This window comes from Anticarsia gemmatalis, chromosome 11 (genome assembly GCF_050436995.1).
Source record: "Anticarsia gemmatalis isolate Benzon Research Colony breed Stoneville strain chromosome 11, ilAntGemm2 primary, whole genome shotgun sequence".
Taxonomy (NCBI): Eukaryota; Metazoa; Arthropoda; class Insecta; order Lepidoptera; family Erebidae; genus Anticarsia; species Anticarsia gemmatalis.
The window spans coordinates 2,947,636-2,975,094 of NC_134755.1; the positions used below are offsets into that span (position 1 = coordinate 2,947,636).

The following is a 27,459-nucleotide window of genomic DNA, read 5'->3' on the forward strand; positions in this document are numbered from 1 at the left end:
CATAGTCAAATCAACAATGCCAAAGGTTTAATACATTTTATAATAAAATAAATACGAATATTTACAATACCATACCGGTAATAAATGCAGATTTATTCAATATTCTGGCAGTAATAACAAAACGAAATATTAACATAATATTATAATGCAATGGGTCTTAAAAGGGGCAACCCGTTACCACGGTTGATGTTATTCGATGGAAACAAATAAGGTATTATAACATAAAAAATTTGAATCGTCATTAAGACCCGTTGTATTATAAAATGAAGTTTGTTTGTAATTGTATACAAATTATATTATTTAAGGTTATATAATGGTTCTTTTAATATGTGTTCGACTTCAGCGCGGTGTAGTACTGTTGCACCGACGGCCGGCGTCGCCGCTTCTGCTCTACCCGCGTACAATAACTGAAACATAATCTCCTTTGAACAAAACTACTCCTCGAAGTGATAGTTTCATTAATGGGATCATTATAAAGCCACGTGCCTTTTGATGGGCCCTAAAAATAAATTACTATTGATACTGTTCAAGGGCTTAGATGTTGTTGTTGTTGTTGTCGTCCTGGCCGATTTCGGCTACGGTGTGAAAACAGCCAACTGTGCAGGACTTTGTTTATAGTGGCCAAGTGTGTGCACAATACACAGGTACACCCTCTGTTCCTTTACTCTCATAGTCTAGTGGGACGGCTAAACCGACACGACCAGAGAGAGGTGGCTTTACGTGCTCTCTGAGGCACGGAGGTCTAAGACCTCAACTTCCTAACTCCGGGCAATCTCTGAGAATTTTTAAACAGAAAATCTCAGAAAAGAGTTTTTGGCCCGACCCAGGATTCGAACCTGAGACCTACCGCGCCACAGAGGCAGTTAACCGCCATCCGGCGGCCAGTTTCATTTTAAAACCGGGCTACGGCGCGCGATTTTGTTTAAAGTGTCCTAGAGTACTTTCTATTCCTTCACTATTATAGCCAGCCGGAATGGATTAGCGACACGACAGATTTTTTTTTATTTAACTTGATAACATAACATTGTTTTGTTATTGCAATCAAACTATACCTATCACTATTTGATGGTATGTTAATGGGACTGGCTAATAACGTCTCGCCGGTTTCACTATTCATATTAGATAAGCCTATAGAGGTAAATATAATAACTAACAGAAAATGTAAGAAAAATATCTGTAAAGCTCTATTTTTCTCACCTCGCTAAGTAACAACATATAAGGTACATTTTTCCGTATGGAGATTTCTCTCCAGTTCTAAATAATGCATCATTTAATATCCCTCAAGGTATACGCTTTGAGTTCGCGCCAATTCTCTCCAAAATAAACTGTTTACCGGATGAGGGGGAAAAGGGCAAAATGTTGGCGAAATCATTTCCATACGCGACACCAAATAACTCCGTATATATGGAATTCTTTATAAAAATATCTTTACCTTTCTTCCGAGAAGGTTCTCGAATCTCGGTTTGACGAAGCTCCATGCACCCATGTTTCTGTGTTCCTCTTGACTCCAAATGAATTCTGTAAAGATTATTTTCAGATTATTTTCATGATGGGGTCTCTAGTATTGGGACTACGATGCTTGTATGGTTTTTTCACATATTATTATCACAAAGTATTGACGCCTATGTGGTATTTGTTCAACAATAACGACCAATTCTACATTCAGCAAAGAACGCCTGTATAGTGTATAAGAAATTAGTTCATGATACCTAACTCTTTATCATCACTTAAGGCAATTACAAGAATAATGTAAAAAGAAGCACTTTTATACCACAGGAAGGGAAAATTCAGCAGTCATTATAAATCACAAAATCTGAATTAAACATTTTATAAATCGTTATTATAAGCACTTACTCCTAGCATTAGGATATTTGTCCAGTTCTCTCTGCAGGTCGTGTAGCGGGAAGGGCGCGAGGGCCTCCACCCTCACGATGGCGACGTCATCCAACTTAGCCTTCACTCGCTCTTTGTTCAGCTCGTAGTAATGTTTGCCGCACACTAGGATTACTCGCTTTACTTTTAGTGGATCGGCTAAGTGGTCACCTGAGAATATTTTATTAAGTTAGTCTTTATAAATCGAAGAAAGTGGAAGCATACTGATACCGCTCTTGTTTTCTTGATAATAAAGTATTGCTAAAGAAATAGTGTGGGTCAAATGCTTTTGACTGGAGATCACAGTAATACATAATTATGCCTTGTTGCCGTAGAAGATAATAACTGATATTGAATTTGTATTCATCATCATCATCCTCCGTTAAATAATACGATTGTGTGTGATGGTTATACGATGATTGGATTTCAAAAACACTTCAGAACAACACATGGGACGACAAGATGGTGTATCGCATAACAATGTCTTTGATTGCTTGACGAGGCAATTAGATTACTTCTTCTGTAGTCATTACTCTAAGATATAGCTTTTTGTAACAGATAGTTATATTCCTGGCTTTTCTTTAACTGGAAAAATAAACATGTTTTTCTTACCGATAACATTCTTGAAATATGTGTTAGGCGTGAAGTCTGAGATAGGTGATGCGGCATCAGCGAGTCGCAGCAGTATTTTAGGTGCGACCACTACTAAAGGCTTGCGGTAGTTCCTTACAACCTAACAACAAAAATAATTTTAAAATTAGGTTCCGTTGAGAACATAACTTTAAAAAAGTAATATTATTGAGTGATTTTTGCATTATTTATGCAAATTTTAGTTTCGATTTCGTATTGGTTCCATAAACACTAGTTAAATCTGTAATGTGAATAAAACCTTGTGCATAGCAAATGCAGCATGTTCAAAGTCGTGTTTTCTTATTAAGTAGTAACTTAATGCGTAATCTTACGCGTATACAGAGTATATATTTTCTTATTTCTGTATAGAAATCTGCGTAAATTCTTTGCAGCATTATCATAAAATCTCATAAGAGCCTAGTTTGTCTTAATGTAAACGAAGAAAATTTCCGTTAAAGAAGGTAGAGCGAGTTCGTAGCGTTGTTCTTATAGTTTGTTTGGTTCATATTAATACTGTTTCATATGTATAAATAGCAAAACTTATTTGAGAATAATATAATGTAAGATTAGGTTTAACTTTGAAAGAAAACATCGAAGATAAACTTTGTAAGCTTGAGAGTTCTTTAAAAACATTAATGAAGTTAATTTAAATTCTCCATCCTGAACTTTAAATTGTTCTAAACTAAAAATCTCTGAAATTTCAAGTATTTTCATTATTTACGCAAAAAAATTACGTACCATGAGCAGGCAGGTGAATCTTTTACGGGTACAAGTTTAATATTTCTCGTTACTCAGTCAACTACCCTATTACGAAAAGAGACCAGTGCTAAAGATCTCTTTTAAATGAATATAGTATTTTTCTCTGTTCGCTTATCCATCACTATCAACTTTGGTAATAATGGTAGACCGCGGACGGACGCAGTAGCGACAAGGCAACTAATTTGGTAACCACTTTATTTTAACCCAAAATGCTTCTGCATACGGCTGTAATTAGTTAAATGGAAGCAATTTCCGAGCTCTTTTAAAATCGTAGCTCTAATTTAGACCCGTTTTTTGGCTATCCCTGATTTGAATCCATCTGATTTATTTAAATGTATTTTATTATTGTGTTTGATATAAAATCACAATGATAAAGTACGTATGTACCCAGAGAGGAATACATCTATACTAATATTATAAAGCTGAAGAGTTTGTTTGAACGGGCTAATCTCAGGAACTACTGGTCCGATTTGAAATATTCTTTCAGTGTTAGTTAGCCCATTTATCGAGGAAGGCTATAAGCTATATAACATCACGCTACGGCCATTAGGAGCGGAGTAGTAACGAAAAATGTTACAAAATCGGGGAAAATTTTGATCCAGTCTCTCTTAAGTGGCGCAAGCGAAGTTGCGCGGGTCAGCTAGTTTACAATAAAGACATTCATACACATTATCTGTGCTATAGTCTGTCCCAAACTTGAATTTTATTGTATCATCCACTCGCGTTTCGCCATTAACAATGTTAATTCTATGTAATAGGGGGCGAGCCTATTGCTATTTACCGGGCACGTTAACGCACTCCGAGGTATTAACAAATAAAGTAATATAAATTGGAAGACACCAAGAGTATTTTGTTCGAACCCGAGACCTCATAGCTAGCTGCCGGTTCTCCGTTTGTAATATAAGGTCATACCTGTCTCCTTAATAGATGGAAGTACTGGCTAGGCGTGGTGGGGTTGGCGACATGCATGCACACGTTCTCCGAGTCAGGTTTGGTCTCTGAACTGTCGGTCAGTTGCAAGAACCGCTCCATTCTGCAAGAAGAGTGTTCCGATGCTGCTCCGTCGTAGCCGTGAGGGAGGAGCATCACTAGACCGTTGCTACGGACCCATTTTGCTGTGGAAAAAAATAATTAATTAATAGTGTATTCTGAAAATGATTACTAGAGTAGCTTCTGCCCGCGACTCCGTCCGTGTGAAAAGATTTGTGATTCCGTGACTTTCATTTACACGATTCATTCATATACTCTTTATAAAGAGTAGTTTATCGTTCTAGAGTAAAATTCCATCCAAACCAGACGTTACTTTTAGTTTACTCTAAACTAATACAAAAAATAATACTTACTTAATTTTGAAATTATATTATAAACTATTTTTTTTAAATCGTCTTAATCTTTAATGCGAGTTAAGACGATTTCTAGAATCAAAATGCTAGTAGAAAGGCATTATTCCTTAAATTACTTTAAAGCGTTCTTTCTAAAATTTATTCGTTTCATGATTTTATCGTATTACTAGCAGACGACGGAGAGACGTAGAAAAAGTTCAGTTACATCCCCTAATACCTCCAGAGTTATGGACTTTGTTGTCAAATGAGTTTCTTCAACTTTTACAACTTATTACATTGTTTGATAATTTCTTATGGAAACGATCCCTTAAAGACAGTTTTAGAAGGTATTTTTCGGAAGATCGCTTTATTTGCTCACAGAAATTTCTGAATCTTTCATAAAGCAATTTCGGGGATGTTTGTTTTTCAACATTTTACGTTACTTTCTGCTACAATCGGAGAGTATAATATTTTTCGTTCTTATAAACCTTGTAGGACCAGATTCAAGGCTTTTGAAAATTACGGATAACCTGTCTAATAAATGTATATAGTTATGCAAATATATGAAAAAAAGAGCTGTCAAATCGGCACATACTTCAAACTCAAACTTCAATTCGAAAATTACAAGTTATTATCGAAGAATACTTACTTTCTCCCGAAGCGATGAAAGTATCCACAATAATTTGAGCGCCGTTGTAGAAATCTCCAAACTGCGCCTCCCAAATACACAGATTATCGGGACAATCAAACGCCATGCCGTATTCAAAGGCCAACACAGCTTCCTCGGATAAAATGGAATTTGCCACCTGAAAACATTCGTATAAAGAATGAGAGATGTTCTCAAAAGCTGATTGTGATATTTGCGTTCTTTATAAATATATAATTTTGACTGAGAGATAAGTAAACCTTTTGACTTTGTCATAGCTTGATTGTAAAATCAGTTATTTACGTTTCGTACTTTAGTTTCAAAAGTATTTAATACCATGTGTATTTACTGCTTTAATATGAAACCTATCCTGAATGAATGTGCTGGAACTTTAACTGGTTATGAAGAGTGCTTACTTCTAAAAATCCTTTCTGGTCTTCATGAATATGATTGAGCGGTATCGTGATGGCTTCAGTCTTCTGGTCTACTAACATGACGTGGCGATGGGAGAAGGTGCCTCTGCCCACGTCTTCTCCGCTCAGACGAACATTACGACCTTCCATTAAAAGGGAACCTGGGAATAATTCGTAGAGATTGAGTTAAAATAATAGTGAAAATTAAATAACACTGGCTATTCCGTGGGCTAAATACATAATATACCAAGCCCGATCCAAATTCCTGATCAACCATCTCCCACTTGGTAATTTCCACCCCTGAAATGGATATAATGTGCTACCTGGAGTATTTTACGGCTTGTAACAGATAATGCTCTTGATTCATTAATTATGGCATACAATTTCTGGTATCTTTAAGTACAAAAAACCAAAAAGATTCATGAACGACTAAACGTTCCTTGATTTACTATTTAAAAGGAACAGAGTAATATTACAACACAATTACATATTATAGTAGTTTATTTCTCTATATTACGAAGTTCCTTCCTTAAACATAAATGTAGCGAGTTTATAACTTAATTAAACACGAACTACAACAGTATAATCACATTGTATCTCAGTTTTAATCAACTCCAACTACGCGTTTTATTCAGTTTCAAATGAATGAAAAGTGAATAAGATCTTCCCGCGTAAGTTTAGTCTCATTTAAAAGTAGATTACAAGTGTAAGGAGTTCTGAACAGTTTCCAGTTGCAGTTTCAATCAATACTTGTACCAATCTCTTTTAATCTGGATGTAATTAGTGCGACCTACTTTTCTCTTCGCTCTTACGACTCTAACACTGTCTTAGAACAAAAGTTTTCTGATTGACTGTACCTACTGATTTATGACGATAAAAGTTTATCAGTACATAGATGTTGATTATATCTCTCCATGCGGAATACTAAATCATCTGACCTTATTTTACGTGAATGAAATGATGATAGAACTACTTAATCAAAATATTTTCTTAAGTCGTAAGTCAAAATAACTGGTGATAGTCATTCTGAGAAACTACAAATAGCTAGAGCTTCACATATGGCAGCTAAAACTACATTTTAGACAGCCTAAAGCTGTATTAATAATTCACCTCTTGTCAAGTGTGATCTCTGCTATAGTAAGAAAGTTTTGTCTGAAGCGATTAAAAATAAATCTCCCGACTGAAACCGACCTTAACTGCATTGGAGGAAAGCTATTAAGAGATGGTTTAGAGTAGGGTTAACTAACAGATGATTACTTTCAAAATAATAGTATCTGATAAAGATGAATAAGGCAATTGTTTATATTTGCAGACAATACATGCGTAGGGTATAGGGTATAGCGTAGCGTAGCGTGACTTGTCTGCAAATATTTTTGTTTGATGACGAAAGTCGAAAAAATATTTTATTATTTGTGGAAGAGGCTGACAGCTAAATATTTAAATAAAAGCAGGTACTTCTTATTTAATACTAAACATAATTTTAACCACAAGAGTAAATAGAAACTCAATAATTATACAGATAAAGTATTCTACAATACAAATAGTCAAAGGAAAATCGCCACATTGATTAATTTAACCGCTATCGATATTGTAATAGCGCACTGATTGATGGAAGTCATGACAGTTAGTGGTACATTGTACATATCACCTATCAATTCGTTAGTAATCAAATCTCGCTCCACGATCCAATTCTCTCGTTACTCGATCACTGTAGCCGTACACGATGCAATTCCGATGCAATACAATTCCGAGGAAAACGACCAGGTGGATTTACTTTGAGAATGTTATGTGGGGAGATGACCACTACCTAATCTATGTAGGTATGTATTATCTATTAGCTTTTGCATATAATATAAGTAACTAAAGTTGCTGAAATATGAGACACGAGAGCTTCATGCAACGTAAGACCTTACTCTTCCAATTAAAAGGGTGAAAATATAATGTAAACAGAAAACTTAGATATACATATCTCGTAGTATCAAAAAATATCATAAGAAGTGCAATACTTTGTATCCTTAACTCCTGTGATATGCTTCAACAAACAACATCTTACGCAAACATTACCTCGTATTCTTAATTCCTGTAATATGCTTCAACAAACACACACACATTACTACCGCTAACACCAAAACAACTTCCTCATCTTAACCTTAATCCGATCTTCGCTCTAACCATGAACATTAAATCCAAAGGGAGATATAAATAGAAATAGTTACAAATCTCCTAACTAATCCTTATTTAATGGCTACCGTACTTACCGAAAGCTAGCGCCTCTGCGGTCGCCCAATCGATTTCCGCACCACTTGACAGTTTGTTCAGACGGTTTTTCACATGTATTTTAGCGAGATGAGGGTGAACATTCTGTAAATAAGGGAATGTATTAACCCTTGTTTCTTGACAGTTACACACACGGGCCACATTTCTGATGATTAATGGTTGATATGTTGCGTGATTACAAACATTCGGTGTCGTTTTAGGGGTTCATATTGAGTTGTACAGCAGTGTACAGTTGAGTGGAACAAGGTAGAGTAGAACTCATCATCGGTACTCGTAACGTTTGTTTCAACAGGCTTTAATTATGGAAAACATTTTGAATTCCACCATAATATGAAGTGATCTCATCGTATATCTCTATAGATAGTTGCTCGATTCTGGTTGCATTTCACTAACTTTCTGTACTTTGGGTGTAAAATTATCCGCGAGATTTCCGTGTCTTTTAAAGATAAAAGTTTGTCTCTGTAACCACACTTGAGTTCGAACTATCCACCTAAAAATTGCTGGTGTGTTCAGTATTTAATATTCCAATGTACCACGTAATTACGTCGAAGGTAGTCAACACATTCACAGCTTCCTATTTCAAGTAATATTGTTTCTAGTTGATTGACACTTGAGTTGCGAAACTTAATTAATATCAAATGTAGACCCCTCAGCCATGTGTCACGGGAAATCAGCATGTTAGACCACATACTAGTAATTGTGTTCCTTGATTGGCAAAGCATAACTATTGAACCATTTTAGCTAGGGAGATATGGTTGCTGAATTTAAGGTATGTTAGCTAAGCACGTAATTAAAGTATCAAACGAACGTAAGTCAGTTTTAATAATAGTAATTTGATGACTTATTAAAATACTTTGGAATAATGTATTGTTTGGTCCTGTTAGGTAGTCCAGCAGGCTCATTCTATGATTTAATGTATGTCAGATTTGCTAAAAGAGTTTCGATACACTATTATTCTTCAAAAACAATATAATAATGTCTAAAAAATTATAAAGACTGCCCATAAATCGGGTTAGTGCGGAATCCTCAGTGTAAATTGGTGTGGCAGAGGTGAACAAATAACAAAAGCCTGTGCAGTAACACATTATTGCCGCTAGCATATTGACGTTTGTCACGCGATGCATGTGCAATGTTAGGTAATCCCACGGCAATATTGCACGTATCGTAAATAAAGGCCGGCCTAGTGCTGCATTCGATGGTTTTCTGTAACGTTGTAATCATCTAAATAGTGTTCACATAGTAAACACAACACGCTAACCGATTATGATAGGTATGGAAAAACGGCCTCCGTAGCGCAGTGGTTAACTTGGTCGCCACGTGTGATCCACAAATTATTTTTTCGGGTCTGGTTGTACTTTGTGACAGTTGTTAGTATGTTTGTAAAAGTTCTCGCGACATAAGAGATGTCTTTTAAAAACAAAAATTTAGACGGAGATCCATCTTAGGCTAGTAATTATTTAAAAGAATACGGTCATAGGGTGTGCAGGAATCGCTCACAACTACAGCTCAGTCGGTAGGCCCTGCAATAAACGAAGGTAGGTCGACCGACATGTATCGAGTTATATTACAAAGTTCTGCTTTGAAGTAGCCATCGGAATCCTACTTTACGATGTTTGTTACTCTTTCACGTAAATACTACTCATCCGATTACCATGAAATTTGGTATGTTGGTGGCTAAAGGCTTAAAATAACACATAGTCTACTTTTTATCCCGTAGTTAGTTTTCAAAGGAATTTTTTGTCTCCTAGCCAGACCTGGGACAATATACCGCAGTAGCACTTGGATAACTTCATACAAATTATGAAAAATCGCTGCTGGACTGTTACAAATGTCATGGATGGCTTCCTAGACTACTGATTTTTCACATTACTGCTAAAAACAACATTTTTTCCTTATTTTTCACATTTTACACGGGAAGCGTTTCCACGCGGACGAAGTCGCGGGCGGCCTCTAGTAAACCATACTTTCTTCTTTTACTAAGAAAACAAAAAGTTTTTTCCGGCAATGGTATTATCGAACTATTGTTTACTCAGAAACCGTTGTTCAAGTACCAGAACGAATCCTCACCAAGGATTTACTATAAATGTAAACAAGAAAAGGATTCGCATATCCCGAACAATAACAACCGAAGCGTGTAAGACGTAGGATTTAATATAGCAAGGGTTTTTGTTCGATTTGTTTTTGATGTTTTATATAGATTTATCATGTATACCGTATTGGCTACTTGTAATTTGCACATTTGAGAATTCGTAGATCAGTATGTATTCGTAGTCACGACTAAATGGGTTTATAACTCCATACTTTAGAATGATCACACACGGGTAATTCACAAGTCGACAAAAAAATTTTTTTTTTTGAGTCTGTGTTTTAGTGATTATTTTCTGATTATATAAATCAAAAAGAAAACAGGAATAACATTAATAATAAAATAAGTTTGCTTTTGTACTATATAGAACAAAAACTAAATATATGGGGTTTTGGTAGATTTTTGAAGAGCCGTTACTTTTATGACGCAAAACCTGGGGTGAGGGGGCTGGGGGTGTGAAGTGGGCGGTAGCAGAGTGTCATGGCAGTATGCGCGTGCGCGTTCTAAAGGAATAAAATATTTTTTTGCGTCACAAGGTCTAAAAATGGCATCGAAAAAGTGTAAAAACGACGTGGACTCTTTTTGCTACATTTGTGATGAATTTATTAAAGTGAGAGCCAATACAATTTGTTTATCATCAAATAAGACACTTTGTGAAGCCTATTAAGCGTATTTTAACATGTCAGTACGAAGTCAGGATAAAATATGGGCACCTCACTTCTTGTGTAATAACTGCAAAAACACTTTAGAAGGTAAGAAAATACACCTTATATTAAATGAACATTTATATACAATATATAACATAATGTATATTTTTTTAAATATACATTAAATGTGTACATCGTTAATAAATGTTTTTTATATTTTTTTAGCCTGGTACTGAGGAGAGAAAAAAAAAGTTTACAGTACTACGAATATGGAGAGATCCTACTGATCACACCAAGTTCCTATTTTCACACACAAAAAAAAACAAAAGTATTCATTTCTATAAAAAAAATTGTATCCTTTTTGTATTTTGTGTTTCTTTATGCCTTATTCTATCATTTAAATGAATAAAAATATATAAATCATACCTTTTTTACTCTTATAATTTATAATTGAAAGTGAAAAATGAGCTTTTCCATTAAAATTTAAAATTCGTTCTAAAAGCTACAAAAGCAAACTTTATCAGATAAAAATATTATTTTTTTCTTTAGTTAGGCATATATAATCAAAATCAAAGGTACAGAACTCAGACTCAAAATTCGTGTTGACCAATGTTATGTAGTTGAAATGCAGACCTTCGTTTTAAAGCTTTTCCCTAATAGGAGCATTCGTTTTCGATGTTACCAAATAGACGATCTATAAAGTTTTATGCTTTAATAATCAATTTGAGCTATGATCAAACAAAGATATTGTCATAACTTATTTAAAATATTTTTTTAAAGTGGGATGTTTGTCATGTGTAAACACGTCACGAACAATATTTTTCTCTTTATTTTGACCTCATAGTAGCTTACACACATATTCGCAAAAAGCAGTACATTACCAGTTGTGGATTGCTAGTGTTCAGTCGATATAATCCCTAATATCGATGTAAGGGTACAGTCGGTAAACATCGAATCAATTGGAGCATAACGTTCGGGATTCGTGTCCCCGATGTTTACTTATGAGGTCAATCGGCCAATTGTTTTAGTACATAAGTGCAATGTTTGTGACGTGGTGAAAACATACAGAATGGAACTAATGTTCTTTGTCGGATGTTTTTCTAGTTTTTATAGTTAAAGTTTGTAGAGGTGAAAGGTTGATTATTCTATTGATAATATCGACTTGGTTTGTGGTTCTCGCTCTACTATACGCATTGATAAGGAACGTAACGCTTATTTTGTCTACATCCTAAGGCTTTTAAAATTTATTCCATATATCGCCGCATAAGTATACCTATAAAACTTAACAAGCAATAAATTAGTAGTAAGGAGCTCATCCAATATAATTGGTTAGGAGCATACTTATACTATTGGTTTTAAAAAGACAACTTGACAAATAGGATAAGCAAACCTAAGATCTATTCGTGAATCACACAACTGTTTTCTTCCGGACGGTAATCGAACCTGTCTGTCGTAACCCTTCAACGTGACGCGCTTTAAAGAAGCTCAGTAGTATAATTAGTAGTCTTATTTCAATAAGGTATACTTACAAAGTCTTCAGGTACAGTAACAGAGGCTTGTCCGATGAGTTTCAACATGTTAGCGTCTACTCCCGTGTCGTAGATCTCGATCGCGTTGGGGGCTGGCTTCATTCCCGACCACTGCTCTTGATAGTATGATACCTAAAATTAAATATAATTATGTATACTATTGTTTACCAACAATAAATATTTTTGTAAGTCTTTTGTAATCCAGTGCAGTTCTTTCAGTAATTTTTAAAGTATCATTGTAAAAGTGATTTCTTTAAAAATTTCGGGTTGCGTCTCTAATTCTATATAATAACTCTTATAAACAATATTACACACTAAAAAACAATGGAATGTAAACCAATCTCAGCGGGACATGTAAAACACTGCAAAACATCCTCACTATAAAGAATTTCGTAGAGCTTAGTTTATACCTCATAATATCTTTGTAAGAATTCATAACATGTTAGAGTAAAGAAATTAAATAGCAACAACAAACATGGTACTAAAATTCAATTACTTTTGTACAGTAGAGGAAACGCATTTAGAATTTTATCAAAGAATTTAATCTGTAGACAACGTAACAATGGCTGCAGCGTCGGGATTCCTTTCTGAGCAGAGAATAGAGTTAATAAAAATCCTTCTATTGAAAGAGGAGCTCCGCAACAGATCATGACTGTGACCGAATAGCTTCCTATCAGTACATTGTAGCGGCACGTTGTATAATGGTTTGGTCCAACTAAATTATACTGATTTTATCAGCATTTCTCTCACAAAAACAAACAAGAAAGACAGAAAAGACACCACCACACAAGTAGTGATTGTAAGTAGTATTAGAATTACGCCGTACAATTAGCCGGTAAGTACTGTCTTTTACGTTTACGTTTTGAGGACGTGTATATTATTATTGCATTTGAATTTAGGGATTTATCTTGGATATATGAATGTTTAGTTACCACAGTGGTTTAAGTTTACAGCTTCAATTTTAAGCTTCAAAGATTGATATAGAACTTCAAGATGCAAAATGTGAGCTCATCTGAGTTCAGCGTGAAAGCATGAAACTGCAATGCGACGTGTTTGCAACGCAAGTCGCTGGGATGCGAAGCGTCTCCTTTTATCTTACGCTAAATGCAACCTATGTAACATTGTCTAATATGATGTAAATCTTGAACTTTTAACAATACGTAGTTTTATTAACGTGTACACTATACTCGTAGTGTTGCTATATTTAATAAGACAAGGCTTATATTTCGTGCTTAAAAGAATTGAATCTACTGCTATATTCTCTGTGTTCCCACTTTACATAGTCTCAGAGCTTAAAGTATACTTAGAATATAAGTATTCATTTTCAGTTGATGATGTTACATCCCTAAGGCTACACTTAACATGTACTAAGAGCCTTCTTCAAATATAAAGTGGTGGATTTACATAATTCATGAGTTTAATTTTGCGACGCGAACGAGTATATTTTATCCTGACTGAGTACCGTTTTTGTTTAAAATATAATGTAGGTATATTATTAAAATATACATCATTTTGTTATGTTAGTGCAAACATTGCAAGAAACATTTATATATTTTTTAATATTTGAGACTGATAGATATCTTCTATTTAAATAACTTTACGCCTGTTAAACTTAAAAGTGTTAGGAAATGCATCAACTTTTTATGTTAGGTAGCGGTACTATACGGAACACGTTACCGTTTTCCAACGTATTAATCGAACTCGAAAAGTTTGCAAACGAAACTTAATCATTAGCAATCACAACAGTTAGAATAAAGTACACTGATAACAAGATAGAATTATGCATTAAAGATAGAACTGTATGTAGAGATATATTCATTATACCGTGAATAAGCATCTATGTAAAGCAATGAAGCCTTAGACTGCCTCAAAGGGTAATATTAGCACTGCGACTCAAAACATTTTTATTAGAAACTATATAGCACTTTGCTATTCCTGAGAGTTGATCAAATATTTAGTGCTCTACCACAGGACTTACTTTGATGACAAATTACTGGGATAATATTTACCTTTGTGTCTAGCTAGTTTTAAAATAAAAATGTTATGCATTTATGTAGCTTTAAGAATTCTCTTGTTTTCCTTAAATTTCTTTAAAATAAAAAACAATGTAGGCTAGATATTTTTTGTAGATCCCTGTTGTATTCGTGGAGGAGGAGAAAATCCTGGCTGCGAAACATTTGAGAATGGACGGGCATAGGGAGTGTTGCTGAACTCTCTCGTCTGGCAAAAGTTAAGACGAAATATGCAGAGCTGATTGCCAACCTTCACTAGTTGAAGAGGCGCTTTAAGAAGAAGAAGTTGTATTCGTAATTACACAAAATTATGTTTATGCTTTCGTATATAAAAAAGTAATATCGACCGGTATGATGTAACATATTAATTAATGATATGTATTACTTTCTACAGTTTTTCCCTTAATAAATAATAAATTTAACCCATTAATGTCCCACTGCTGGGCAAGGGTCTCCTCCCGTAATGAGGGAGGGGTTAGGCCTTGAGTCCACCACGCTGGCCAAGTGCGGGTTGGGGACTTTGCATGCCCTCAATAAATGTATTAAACAAATTTTAGGCATGCAAGGTTTCCTCACGATGTTTTCCTTGACCGTTGGAGCATGTGATAATTATTTCTAATACACACATAACTTCGAAAAGTCATTGGTGTGTTGCCTCGGGTTCGAACCTGCGACCACTTGCGTCCCTTACCTCAGGTTTATAAGTTGGTATCATCTCATACTGTGAATGCAAGAAGCTCGTGTATGCTGCTGAAATATCCTTAACGTCTTCAGTTGTTAGTACTCCTTCGGACACTAATTTGTCCACATACATGTCTGGGATCGATCTATACAAAAAATAAATATACTTAGGTTATTTATTTCCTTTCATTTTTTAAATAGTTTCACTTAATTTTAAAGAAATTGTTTTAGCTAAAAGGTGTCACGATTGCCTTTTCTTTAATTACTCTTTAATTATTCCCGACAACGAACGAAAGTGCACTAATTCTACCTGACGCCACCTTAATCATCTGCAATAAATTTATTCAGGCAATGACTGATTCCCGACAAAGTAACCCATTGTAGGGAATAATTCAGTATTAAGTTTGTCCACTAGCTCATTTAAAGCAAGGCGTTTAACAAAATATTGCAAGCAGAGGCAAATTAGAAGAGCAAAGTAAGTAAATACTTTATAGTTCGTGAAGGTATGCTAAGTCTATTTCTATTTGTCTATTTTATTATAAACTAATATAAAAAACAAGGCGACTTAGGCAAGAAAACCCGTATCCATTAACCTTTGAGTTTGAGGTTTAAACATGAGTTGCGTTGCCGACTTTCAATCCAGTCGCGGGACTGGATTTGTATGCCGTTGTCGCTTCAAAACTACAATCTTTGATTGTCGGGGATTTACGTAGCCTTGCGTAATACAGGCCTATAGTTAGTTTACAAGAATAGTAAAAGTAATAGCAAATACTTAAATAAATATAAATATTATTGGACAACTCGCACACGGTCATTTGATTCTAAACTAAGCAGAGCTTGTACTATGGTAACCAAATAACTGATAAACGTACTTATATACTTGTTTAAATATATACTTATATAGATAAATTGACAACCAGGCTCAGAACTACAATAAGTAATAATATCTATACTTAATATAATAAAGCTGAAGAGTTTGTTTGTTTGTTTGTTTGTTTGTTTGTTTGAACGCGCTAATCTCAGGAACTACTGGTCCGATTTGAGAAATTCTTTCAATGTTAGATAGCCCATTTATCGAGGAAGGCTATAGGCTATATATTATCACGCTACGACTAATAGGAGCAGAATACCAGTAAAAAATGTTACAAAAACGGGGAAAATTTTGATTCTCTTATGTGACACAAGCGAAGTTGCGCGGGTCAGCTAGTAATAAATAATATACTTACTTTCTACTGTGTATAAGTTGGTAAAGCAGTGGGTTGGTGAAGGTAGGATCATCAAGTTCGTTGTGTCCTAATCGTCTATAGCAGTTGTAGTCTATGAATACGTCTTTACGGAACTTCCTCTGGTATTCGAAGGCGATGTTTGTTGCTTTTGCTACCAACTGTGAAGAGAAAATATCACTGTAGTGTAACCATTTATTTGGTAAAATATTTTGCATAAAAGATAAATAATTTTGTCTGGAAAGACTTATTTTTAATGGAGACAGTTCTTTGTGGTTAAAATATTATTGTAATACGAATCATCCAAAATGTCTGCTGTCTATACAATGTCTCATTCGGCAGGCCTGCCCTTATGTGTTTTTAATACCTTAGTTTCCAATTATTAAAATTAAAGCCATATATAGGGAGGAAAACATGTTAAGACACTATGATTATTATTTCACATGCTGATAAATAACAATAAGATATAATTAGCCTGAAATGTGATTGTTAGTAATAAGAAATAGTCAAATAATATGACATTTCTTCTATAAAGACAATTTCTGAAGAGCAGAGTTAATTTTAAATAAGAAATATCGAGCAGGTAAACCAATTAGTCTCTGTACACTGCAAGTTGTTACGTCTGTAGCTAATATTGAAACAAAATTAACGTCGTCTTGTATTTAATTTGTCCTTTATAAACACTTAAACAGTTTGATAATACTACATTAATTACGAGTGCAAACTTTGTTATTTTAAACTAAGATTTATGTACATGTCGTTGCTAATAATACAACGGGTTATATTAAGTAAAAAATGCCGTTTTATAACATAAATCTTAGTCTAAGAAATTCTAATCAATGAAAACTAGATTTATACAGAATATAGAGTGTTACTATGTTCATATTATAATCAACTTTTACAATATTAGCATACACTAAGCTGTAATGTAAAGTATGTAAGATAAAAATCCATATGAGTAAAAAAAAAGGAAAAAGAAGAGAAAAAAAAGAGAGGTTCTGTATTTCTATGATAAAAACATTTTTTAGTTAATCTATTACACCTAAGAAGTGGAAAAACTTCAGACAAAATCGAGTATATTTTTTATAAAAAGTTGAGAGCATAACAAATTATTCAGCTTAGGTATATAAAGACGTACGAGGTAAAGGTGACGAATAAATCCCACTTGTTACATAATTTATAATGTTTACGTGTTCACATAACACATCAAAGTGTCTAACGATTATAAATACCGGGAACCTTTTTCAAGCTTTAAGTGGTAAGAGTAAATTTATGAGAACTGAGAGAATGTTCAGATTTGAGTTTGAGTTTTGTATTCTCTTGAGGCCGCTTGGCTAAGATTATTGAGGTATTACGAGTGGTTGTCGGTTTAGATGATCTTAGTTATATCTTGACCAAGTATTAGTAAGATATTATGTTTGTTTAACGCAATTGCTGTGGATACTGTTGAAAAAGTGGGTCTGATTCCAAATAATAGAAAAATACTTAGGTGCTGGAACACACGATTTTTGGATTAACCTTTCGTGCCTATGATTATCCTTTGAGACAAAACTTCAGCTCTCTATAAAAAAGTTGAGCAAACCTGTGCTCTTGGTGGATCGTTTAACGGGTATGCTCTAAACGAAAATATACTTTCGTCAAAAACAATTTTGATATAAAGCATGATGCAGGGTTATTTGTACAACACCAGAAACCTCGCAAGACTAGACAACTAACATCATAGGCAACAACTATATTTTTGGTTGTTTTATAAAGCAACTAGATTTTTGAAGTTTTGAAATAATCCTGTATAAACAATAGTAACTTACTTCAGGATGATCACCGTTGACATGTATGACGGGCGAGGAGATAATTTTCGCGAGATCAGTGACGTACCGACACGAGCGTCCACGCAGAGCTGGCAGAGTGAACCCTACCTGAAAATTATTTACTTATTAATCACTCATTTATAATAATATTATTTGTTCCCTACAATTATATACCCATACTTATTTACAAGCATCGTAATTTTGCGCGTTCCACACAAGTGGTCGGCAGATGGAAATATTTCTTAAATGTGTGCAAAATTCTTAACTCCAACTTAGCCAGCATAGTAGACTCAAGACCTCCCTCAATTGGGAAGGAGACCCTTGACCAGCATGGAACAGTATTGGTTTATAAAATAAACTTTTCAAATGTAATTGCAAAGCCTTCACAGACTTGGTTTAATATGAAAATATGCTGCTCTCATAAAACAATGGGTCAGTCAGCAGTTACTTTACTCGTGAGATCAAATTAAATCCGTACTTCAAGTTTTTATAGAGTTAATAATTTCAGTGACAAATTTCGGGGTTCATCGATGATTTGAATCCGAGAGTAGCTGAGGTATCGAGTTACTTACTTGGTTGTTAACAACAATATGTAGTGAGCCACCGATGTTGAAGTGCGGCGTCTGAGACAACATGAGCATTTCTTGATTCACTCCCTGACCGGTGAACGCTGCGTCTCCGTGTACCTGCAAAATATTTTTAGCTGTGTGTTTGTTGTTTGTCGTATGGTTAGTGGTCAACCTAGTGTCAAAGTTGTTCAAGCCGCCCGGAAGGGCTTTGACATGGCTTAACGACTGTTATCGTAATAGATAACAACCGGGACCGACTTTTAACGTGCCCTCCGAAGCACGGAGACGCCCTGTTCAAATACCACTATGCGGTCACCCATCTATGGAATGACCGCGCCAAGGGTTGCTTAACCCACAGATCGTTTACCGAGCGGTGAGCGCACCTGGCTATGGGCGCCTCTTTAACATTTTAATATAATAAATTTTAATATGAAGGATCACAAATGAATCCTCAACTTGATTAATTTCGTATGAAACTATGAAAAATATAATTACTATTACTAATACTACTATTAATAAAAATATACTGAACAGTCGGCTGATTTTATCGCGGTATCAGCGCGAAACGTGAATTCAGCAATAAGTTTAAAACTTAAAGAAAAGTAGTATTCAAAAAACAAAGTTTTTTAAACCGTACGTGTAAATAATTTAAGTATAGCAATGTATGTTACAATGAGAGTTTGTCTAAATTACACCTTCAAAATACTTAGTCATAAAATATACATATTATATTTTGTGTTTTGTAAGTACGACATCAGAAACAGAAATATAGATCGTTTCTCTCTGAACTTTAGCTTACGGAACAATAGTCTAAAAATACAATGTAATTTTATCATCCATACCTTCATTAGGAGAGGAAAAATGTTAAATAAATTTAATTTTCTTTTAAAATAAAATTCACTTCCCCAAATTGAAGCGAGGTTATGAAGTTAAAAATATTCTTTATTATGCTTCTCGCGTCTTTCTGCGTGAATAGATTTTCCGGGGTTAAAATGTCTATTTAATATAGGCTATAAACTACCTGTGTACCGAATTTCATGAAAACGCGTTCAGTAGTCGCTGCGTCAAAGAGTAACAAACACGCATAGACCTATACATCTATCCATTCTCACAAAATTTCGCATTTATAATATTAGTAGTATAAATGTTTCGTTACCTGTACATTGAGTACTTTGTCGCCCATTCTTGAACTCCCGTCTAGTGAGTAATCGCCCTCCTTGAGACGCAATTGTTTCGACCTAGCTTTACCCATTGATACTGGGTTTGCTGCCTAGAACAAAAAGGTAGTTTTAATTACTATAAAGTCAGCCTAGAACAAAAATACATTTTAATTATTATAAAGTGGAATGCTCTAAAAACTTTTCTCTTGTGTTGGTTATACTATAATACAGTTCGTACCCGTTAGTTATAACTTTGATCGAAATATTATTTTGGAGAATTATAACTTATTGAATTGTTGAATATTCTTAAATACGGAAATTCATAGATTTTCTTAAGATTCTGTCAAAAACTTAATAGTTATGTAATGTAACAAATTGAAATAAAGTAACTAACCAAATACGTTATTTTGTTAAACTTATAAAATTTTCGGTTATTTGGACGGAAATTAAGCCATAAATGATACTTACCTCTAAATGTGATGGATTGTTTATCATAGAAATTCTAACTGTTTTATTGTTTACATTAATGTCGACTGAAGCACCTGAAATAGAAACAAACAATATTTTGTATAGTAGTATGTATGTAGGTATAGCGCAATTTGCAGTTCAAATGCCAATCTGAAACTATTTATTACATCCGTGATTTAAATATTAGACTGAATTATCAAATCGTGTAGTCTGATTAACTATATAAAAACAAACACGATAATACGTTATTGATGAATTGAAATTTATATTTGATATATTATCCAAAATTACTAAAGTAGTTTGTACAGCTACGTTTTTTCAATAAGTAAAAAATAAAATAAAGTACTACATCATTTAAAGCCAGGCTTTAAAACTCTAATAAAAGAATGAGTGACATATTATTCGTTTCCGCGGTATCAAAGCTGAAAGCACTAAAAGGCTTGTCAGGGCACATACAAAGCGCTAAAATTCCTTACACGCCACCAACAAAAATGGTCGTGAAATATTTCATCTCTACGAGCTTCAATAACATTGCTGTGGTTTATTGGTCTTTTCATATCGACAAGCGAATAAGCTGCTATGGATTTTTATACTACAAAATATTTCTGGAATTTTCGTATACAAATAAATCAATGCCACAAAATAATAGTATTTGTTTGGTTCTTTTAACGTATAGTCTTGATGGTACCAAATGTATTTATCATCAAGTAGATATGTTCTAAAACCCATATGATGGAAGACCATTACCAACTTTTTACAAGTACCTTGGATCAGAATCCGTTTACCTTTTATTGTAAGATAATTCTAAGGCCCAGTTTAATAAGCCATTAAAAAGTTGCTAAGTAGATATTTAGATACCGGATCAAAACCTCGCAAATAAATTGTATTGTTTCGAAAATCTAATAGGGCGCGTTCCCATTATGTCGTAACGATTAATTTATCGTTAGACGACTGTTCTCTCTAGCTGTTCCCATTATAACGATTGTTTGTCGTCAAAAAAAAATATCGTTTAGTGACTATCGTATCTAGCTGTTCCCATTGGATCGCGAAGCATTTTATCGTCGTCGCCGCTAGCCGACCCCACTGGAATGATAATCTGTCGTCACTGTAAAAAATGTCGTAGACGACAGTAAATCGTGTCGTTCTGTATGTGAACACCTCCATTTAAATATAATATGCCACAACACTTAAGACTACACGATTATCTGTCGTCACGAAAAAGTGGGAACACGCCCTTAGTTGTTTAAAAATGCACTTACTAAGATGTGTAGCTATATCGCAGGCCGCGTTCGCTTCTTCAGGGAACTCTGGTTTCCCGCTGAACTTTTGGAAGATCTTGACCGGAGGGCACTGGAGTAAACCGCTTAAAACATTCAACTTTGCGCGATGAGCCATCGATAGGGTTAATTGCTCTACACCCTCTGAAAACACACAAATGTATGTAAGTTTATTCGATGTGGTGAAGAATTTGTAATGTAAAAATACTTTATTTAAATAAGATAAGATACTTTTCTCAAACATTGTCTATTATCCGTAAAATATTAAAATTTATTATACATCTTTTTAGTATCGATATTTTTGCGTTAAAATCACATAGGGACTTTATTTGGAAATAATTTTAATCTAAAAAAAATAATGATATATACTAAAGGCACCCCACCAAAGTCTTAAAACTCATACAAGTGTTGCAGCAGAAAGAAATTTGTAAATGCACTTGATAATTTGGAAAAAGGCTATTGCCTCTTATACTCAAAATAATATGTTCAGCAGGCTTAAACATAGCGCTAGTTTTAGGCAGCAACGTAGATCAATTAACTCATCCATTACTATTAACGATACCACAATACGGAGGCCTACAGAATTTGGGTAAATCTATATTATCGAGATTTGTTGACTATAAATCCCAATTAGTTTGTAGATTCCATTAGTAAGGCACGTGTACATTTCCAGCTTACGATAGTAGTAGAGGAAATATCTACTGAAAAGACGCTATTATTGAAAACAGGGAGTATTACTTAATATTATACAACAGGACTGCTTCCAGGCTAATAAAACAAATATTATATTTATGCGTTTAAAAGGAGATGACTTAGTTCCAAGCAAAGTTACAAAGTGGGAGTTAACGACCTCGTATCTAGAAAAAGTATGAAGGTTTTGTGTGGTTTTGTAACCCAAAGTCCCGTATTTTATGATTGTATAAATAGAAAAAATAAAATGCTTGTATAATTTTTACGAGACAAATACGGTTTTTAAATAAAAATGAGGTAATATCCACAATTTCAAACGTAGACTAATAAAATAAACGTTAACGAAACATCATGGAACTTTATTTTAAACGAGAGACAAGTAAAGTTCGGTGATAAAAGGTTCAAATTGTCGTTCGTAAGCTGCTTACGGTCAAATCATTATGGGTGGTGAATGTACTAATAAATTGTTCTAATAAAGCTTGTTACGGCTTCCATTTTACAATATTAATTTGGCTATGAGTTCGTAATGGTGTCACCCTCTATAGCTAATTGGGGGTTTATTACTCCAATATGTATAGGTAAAAAGTTTCATGTTACCAAAATATACGTATTTAAGACTAATTTGACTGTAGATAATTTTTGGAATGAGATTTATTGAAAATATCGATACCTACGTTATTTAGAGTATTGTAAAACTATACTCAAAAATCGATTTTCAGGATAAGTATATGACGAGGTTTTTGAAACATAATTAAAATCTGATGCTTTTATTTAGCTACTTTTTTAAAAGGTGTTTCATGTAAACTTCTTTTACACCACTAATTAACACAGACACAGAAACCACTTTGTGATTGTTCAAACATCAATTACTTGAGGGAAGCGAACCCTTGACTGTGTAACGTGTCGTTTATCTTAATGGCTACAGGTGTAAATTTTCTTTACAAATATATAGCTAAAATGAAAGTTCAAATCTTTTACCAGAAGTAGTCAGCCTGAACAACGTCGAGAAGAATGTTAAAAGAGATTCGGCGCCCTCTGCACAATACCGCTTCACAGCAGGATACTTGATACTAAGGAACTTGTCCCACGCTTGGGATTGAAGCATTTCCTTCGCGATTTCCATCTGACGCTCTTTGTCTACTAAGTCCACGCCGCTTTCTATGCGTTGGGCAAACCATTCTCTTTCTGCTTCTGTCTGGAATACAAAAAGTTATTTTTTAAAGCTTATGGGTAAGCATTAAATTTACTACATGAGGGTAAGTTTCAGACAACTACCGGATAGTGAATCTTATAGATAATGTAATATTTGTACGAAAGAACATCAGTGTTCAGTTAATTAAAAATATACAAGGTGGTGTTTTCAGTTGCACTTCAGACCGTTACATTATAATATTATGTATTAAAATCCGTCGGAATAATGAAATCTAATTTAAACCTTTTCAGTATTTTAGGATATGAAACTAGTCTTTAATGTACCTCTACATTTTAATAGGACTTACAAATCAAAAGGATGAAATGTGAAGAAAAACTAGGATAAGTTTCCTTAACGGTCTCATAGGAACAGAATTCTTGAGTGATTTTTCGTGTGAAAATCTCCCTTGTCATGTTGTTATGACAAACCGGAATGTTTTATCTTATCTCACACTTATATCTACATAACTATTTGACTTATTTTAGTGTACTGTCACTGTGTCTTCGACAATTATGATATCAAAATGATTTATGAAGGTAATTGGTTATTTATAAATCTGTTTGATGATTCGGCAATTGTGGAGTTACGTAAAACCTTTTTATACTTACAATTAGGGAAATTATGAATAAAATTACCTTAGAAGACACGTTATTAGAACATTCTACTGAAAATTCAATTAAAGATGTAAAGTTAATTAAAAGAACTGTCAAACTTTTGTATCCGGCGATACGAAGACGATGCCATGAATTTCCTTCAACACCATCTGTTAAATGTTTAAATCATGCGAATGTTGAACTGAAAAATTTCTTGCGAAATGCCAAGACAGGTTTGTAGAAAATTCTATGAATGATGTCACAACGATCTTTATACGCAGTAAACATTACGACAGAATCTTACATAAATAATAATAATTCTATTAATAGACTCTACAGTTAAACACAACAGTTCATAAAATATTTACTAAATAATTTAATAGTTATGTTTATCTAACAAAAACAAAACATCCCTCTCATTCAGTGTAATTGCTCTCTAGACATTCATAAACCAGAAGCTTGCAGACTTTTTCAGACGTTTAAATAATATACTAACTATCAATTTACATACGAAGTGTATTTGTTATGTGAAAACGTTTCAGTTGATATAATATAGTTTTATAGCTGACACCTCCTACGCAAGACCAGTGGTCGCAGGTTCGAATCCGAGGCAACACACCAATGACTTTTCAAAGTTGTGTGTATTAGAAATAATTATCACATGCTCCAACGGTGAAGGAAAACTTCGTGAGGAAACCTTGCATGCCTAAAATTTGTCTAATACATTTATTGAGGGCATGCAAAGTCCCCAACCCGCACTTGGCCAGCGTGGTGGACTCAAGGCCTAACCCCTCCCTCATTACGGGAGGAGACCCTTGCCCAGCAGTGGGACAGTAATGGGTTAAATTTATTTATTTATTTTATTTATTATAATATGTACTTATATATAACTTTATGTACTTATATGGTAAGTAAAAGCTTTTCCGACTGCTAACCACGAAGTCCCGGTTTCGATTCCTAGAAGGGACAAATTGCTATTATTCTTTTTCTTCAATTAGATTGTACTCAATAGCAGTCCGATTCCTTGGTAGGACTAATAATTCCTATTGGATTTTTTCTAATTTATATTTGATTATTCTTAATAGTTGTTAGGAGTTTGATAACGTACAACAAAATGTACTAAATATTGAGGCTGCGAGACTCTTGCCATATTTTCATTTCTTGCAAATATGGCAAGAGTATTAACATGGGACTGACATCGTTAATGGCGAAACGTGGGTTTATTTCATACACTTCCGGCTACACTGCACCTTCGGGTATAACAGGCATTATGTTATGTATGTATGTTCATTAGGTTGTTTGCTTTTTTTTACTATGTGTAGTTGATAATACCTATTTTGTACGAGATTGTATATACTTAATATTATCTGTAACTTACCTCTAAGTGAGAAAATTCATACGATATAGGTCCGCAGTATATTCTTTCAAGTTCATCCACTAATGCTTGCACGGATTGTTTGCCATCATAACCGTACAATAATCCCAAATCAACGGGATCTTCAGAACGGAGGCCATATCTTCCAATGTTCAGCTCTTTCACAGTTCTACAATTACGTAAAGTACAGTTGAAAAGTTTGTGAATAAAATCTTATGAGAATCGATTGAATGTGATGGTTATTGAGGTGATATAAAGTTAGGGTAATAGAAAACCATTTGCAACTCGAGATTTCATAAAATTGTTCTTGAAAGTTTGGAGTCGGCTTCCAGTCAGATGCAGCTGAACACCCATATTTTACATGGAGTTAAAAAAAATAATGATAGACAATTAAAAAATAGCCGTACAATTTAAGAGTATCACAGTAGTTTTCTACATTCGGATGTTTTTCAGTTAGCTTATTAAGCACAAATATTGTTAAAATAGCAGAAGACTGCAATTAAAGTATAAGAAAAATATTTATTTCAAGTATTTGTACGACTTTAAATTAACACAAAACATTATACTGTTACCTGTCTTCATTCCTGTAATCTACATTGTCGATAGTTGCCCTGAGGTGGCCATGAGTACGGTAGGCTTCGACCAGTCGTTGCGCCCGACAGTTCTCAGACCTCCTACTCAATATTTCTTCTGGAGTTTCTAAATATCAAATACATTATTTATCATTTTGCTATTTAACTTAATATCAAAGTAACATAAAGTAATAGAATTTTCCAATTCAACTGATAAAAGTTACCAAAAATTGTTTGCGCAACAATTATTTTTTTCATCTGTCAAATATCCCGCCTAAAGTAATTTGTTTTTTTTTTGACGGCCAGTAATTATCTTTTCTCTTTTTGTTGTTTTTATGTAACCTCTTTTAAATGTAGCTCAGTTTTTAATTTCGGATTGCCACGTTTTTGACTAATAAGAGTTAAAATTAAATAATAATATTATAGGTGTTTCAAGTTTCCTTTCTGAAGTTTAGCAACAACGTATTGTAGTCTTTGGGTAGCCTGTATAATATCTTCAGATTTTTGGAAATGACTACTTATTACATTTCATTTCATAAATATAATCTACGTAAATCGACGAAAAAGCTATAGCATTGCCAATATTCGCATACTATTATTAAAGACATCGTTTATTTTACTACTATAAAAGCATTTTCAAATTAATGTTAGATTTTTACCATGTTTCATATGAATAACCTCCAAATAAAGATAAGTAATGTGTAGTTTATCAAGAACCCCACCGAATATTGATTAGCATTTTATCTATAAAAGCCGACCTTACATACTTGCCGACTGGTTTTGCAGATATAGAAGATAATATTGTCTCTTTTTTTATTTTTGAAGTTCTTAAGTGACATATTGAGTTAAAGTAAAAGGTACTAACCAGCTGATTGAGTTTTGAATTAAATATTAACAAACTTCTCTTGTCTATTAGTTTGTGTTATTGATCTTATGAAATGATTAGAGAATTTTAATTACAACAGCTATGAAAGTATTGGAAGATACGTCTTATATTTTTGAAACTAGTATCTAATAACATCCTATGCTTCTCTCGACACATTCTATCTAACATGAATAAAGCTACGCATATAAAACAACGCTGTAATTACCAGTCTCATTCACTTTCATCGGTCGATGTCCGAACACTCCCACTCCCGAATGGTACATCATTCGATCGCACACCTTCCATCTCATCAGCTGTCTCGCTCCCACTTTGAACCCCAACATTTTAACACTGGCACCCTGCACCTTTATAATAACACTTAAAAAAAACAAAAAACCGAATTTGCTAGAATGACGTTCGGAATTTCAATACTTGACCCGATTCAAGGCCGGGTCGTTCTATATTTTGACATGGTGCGCACGAGTGGATGACAACGCGTTCCTACGCTCACTGAGTTAAGAATTATCGGTGTTCATTGTTTACTTGTTATTTAATATTTGACGTAATAATTGTGTGATCTTGATATGTAGCTGATAACGATAGAGTAAATGAAATATGTTTAATTATTACCTTGCTTCTTGTAATACAATTTGATAAAAATGTTCAATGATAATGGCAATATGTCTCTACTTTGCATGTGTAAAGTAGAGACATATTGCCATTATTATGTCTTACGTCACATTATGTGGATTTAGAATTTACTCGTGTAATATATTTTTTTTTACTCATGACT

At 34.0% G+C, this 27,459-nt stretch overlaps 1 protein-coding gene across 1 annotated transcript; it reads right to left on the bottom strand.

Moving 5' to 3' along the window:
* Window positions 1-7: 7 nt before the first annotated feature.
* LOC142976536 (putative 2-oxoadipate dehydrogenase complex component E1 homolog) lies at window positions 8-27,189 on the bottom strand. The gene is made up of 20 exons (XM_076119960.1): window positions 26,893-27,189; window positions 25,802-25,928; window positions 25,233-25,398; window positions 23,048-23,264; window positions 21,362-21,523; window positions 20,103-20,176; window positions 19,631-19,744; window positions 18,478-18,591; window positions 17,906-18,013; window positions 16,101-16,258; window positions 14,885-15,020; window positions 12,182-12,313; window positions 7,901-8,003; window positions 5,646-5,803; window positions 5,233-5,389; window positions 4,174-4,376; window positions 2,485-2,605; window positions 1,855-2,043; window positions 1,433-1,518; window positions 8-407 (listed from the first exon to the last, which is right to left on the bottom strand). The coding sequence occupies exons 1-20, from the start codon at window positions 27,008-27,010 to the stop codon at window positions 297-299; spliced, it is 2,754 nt and encodes a 917-aa protein (XP_075976075.1). The 5' UTR covers window positions 27,011-27,189; the 3' UTR covers window positions 8-296.
* Window positions 27,190-27,459: the final 270 nt, after the last annotated feature.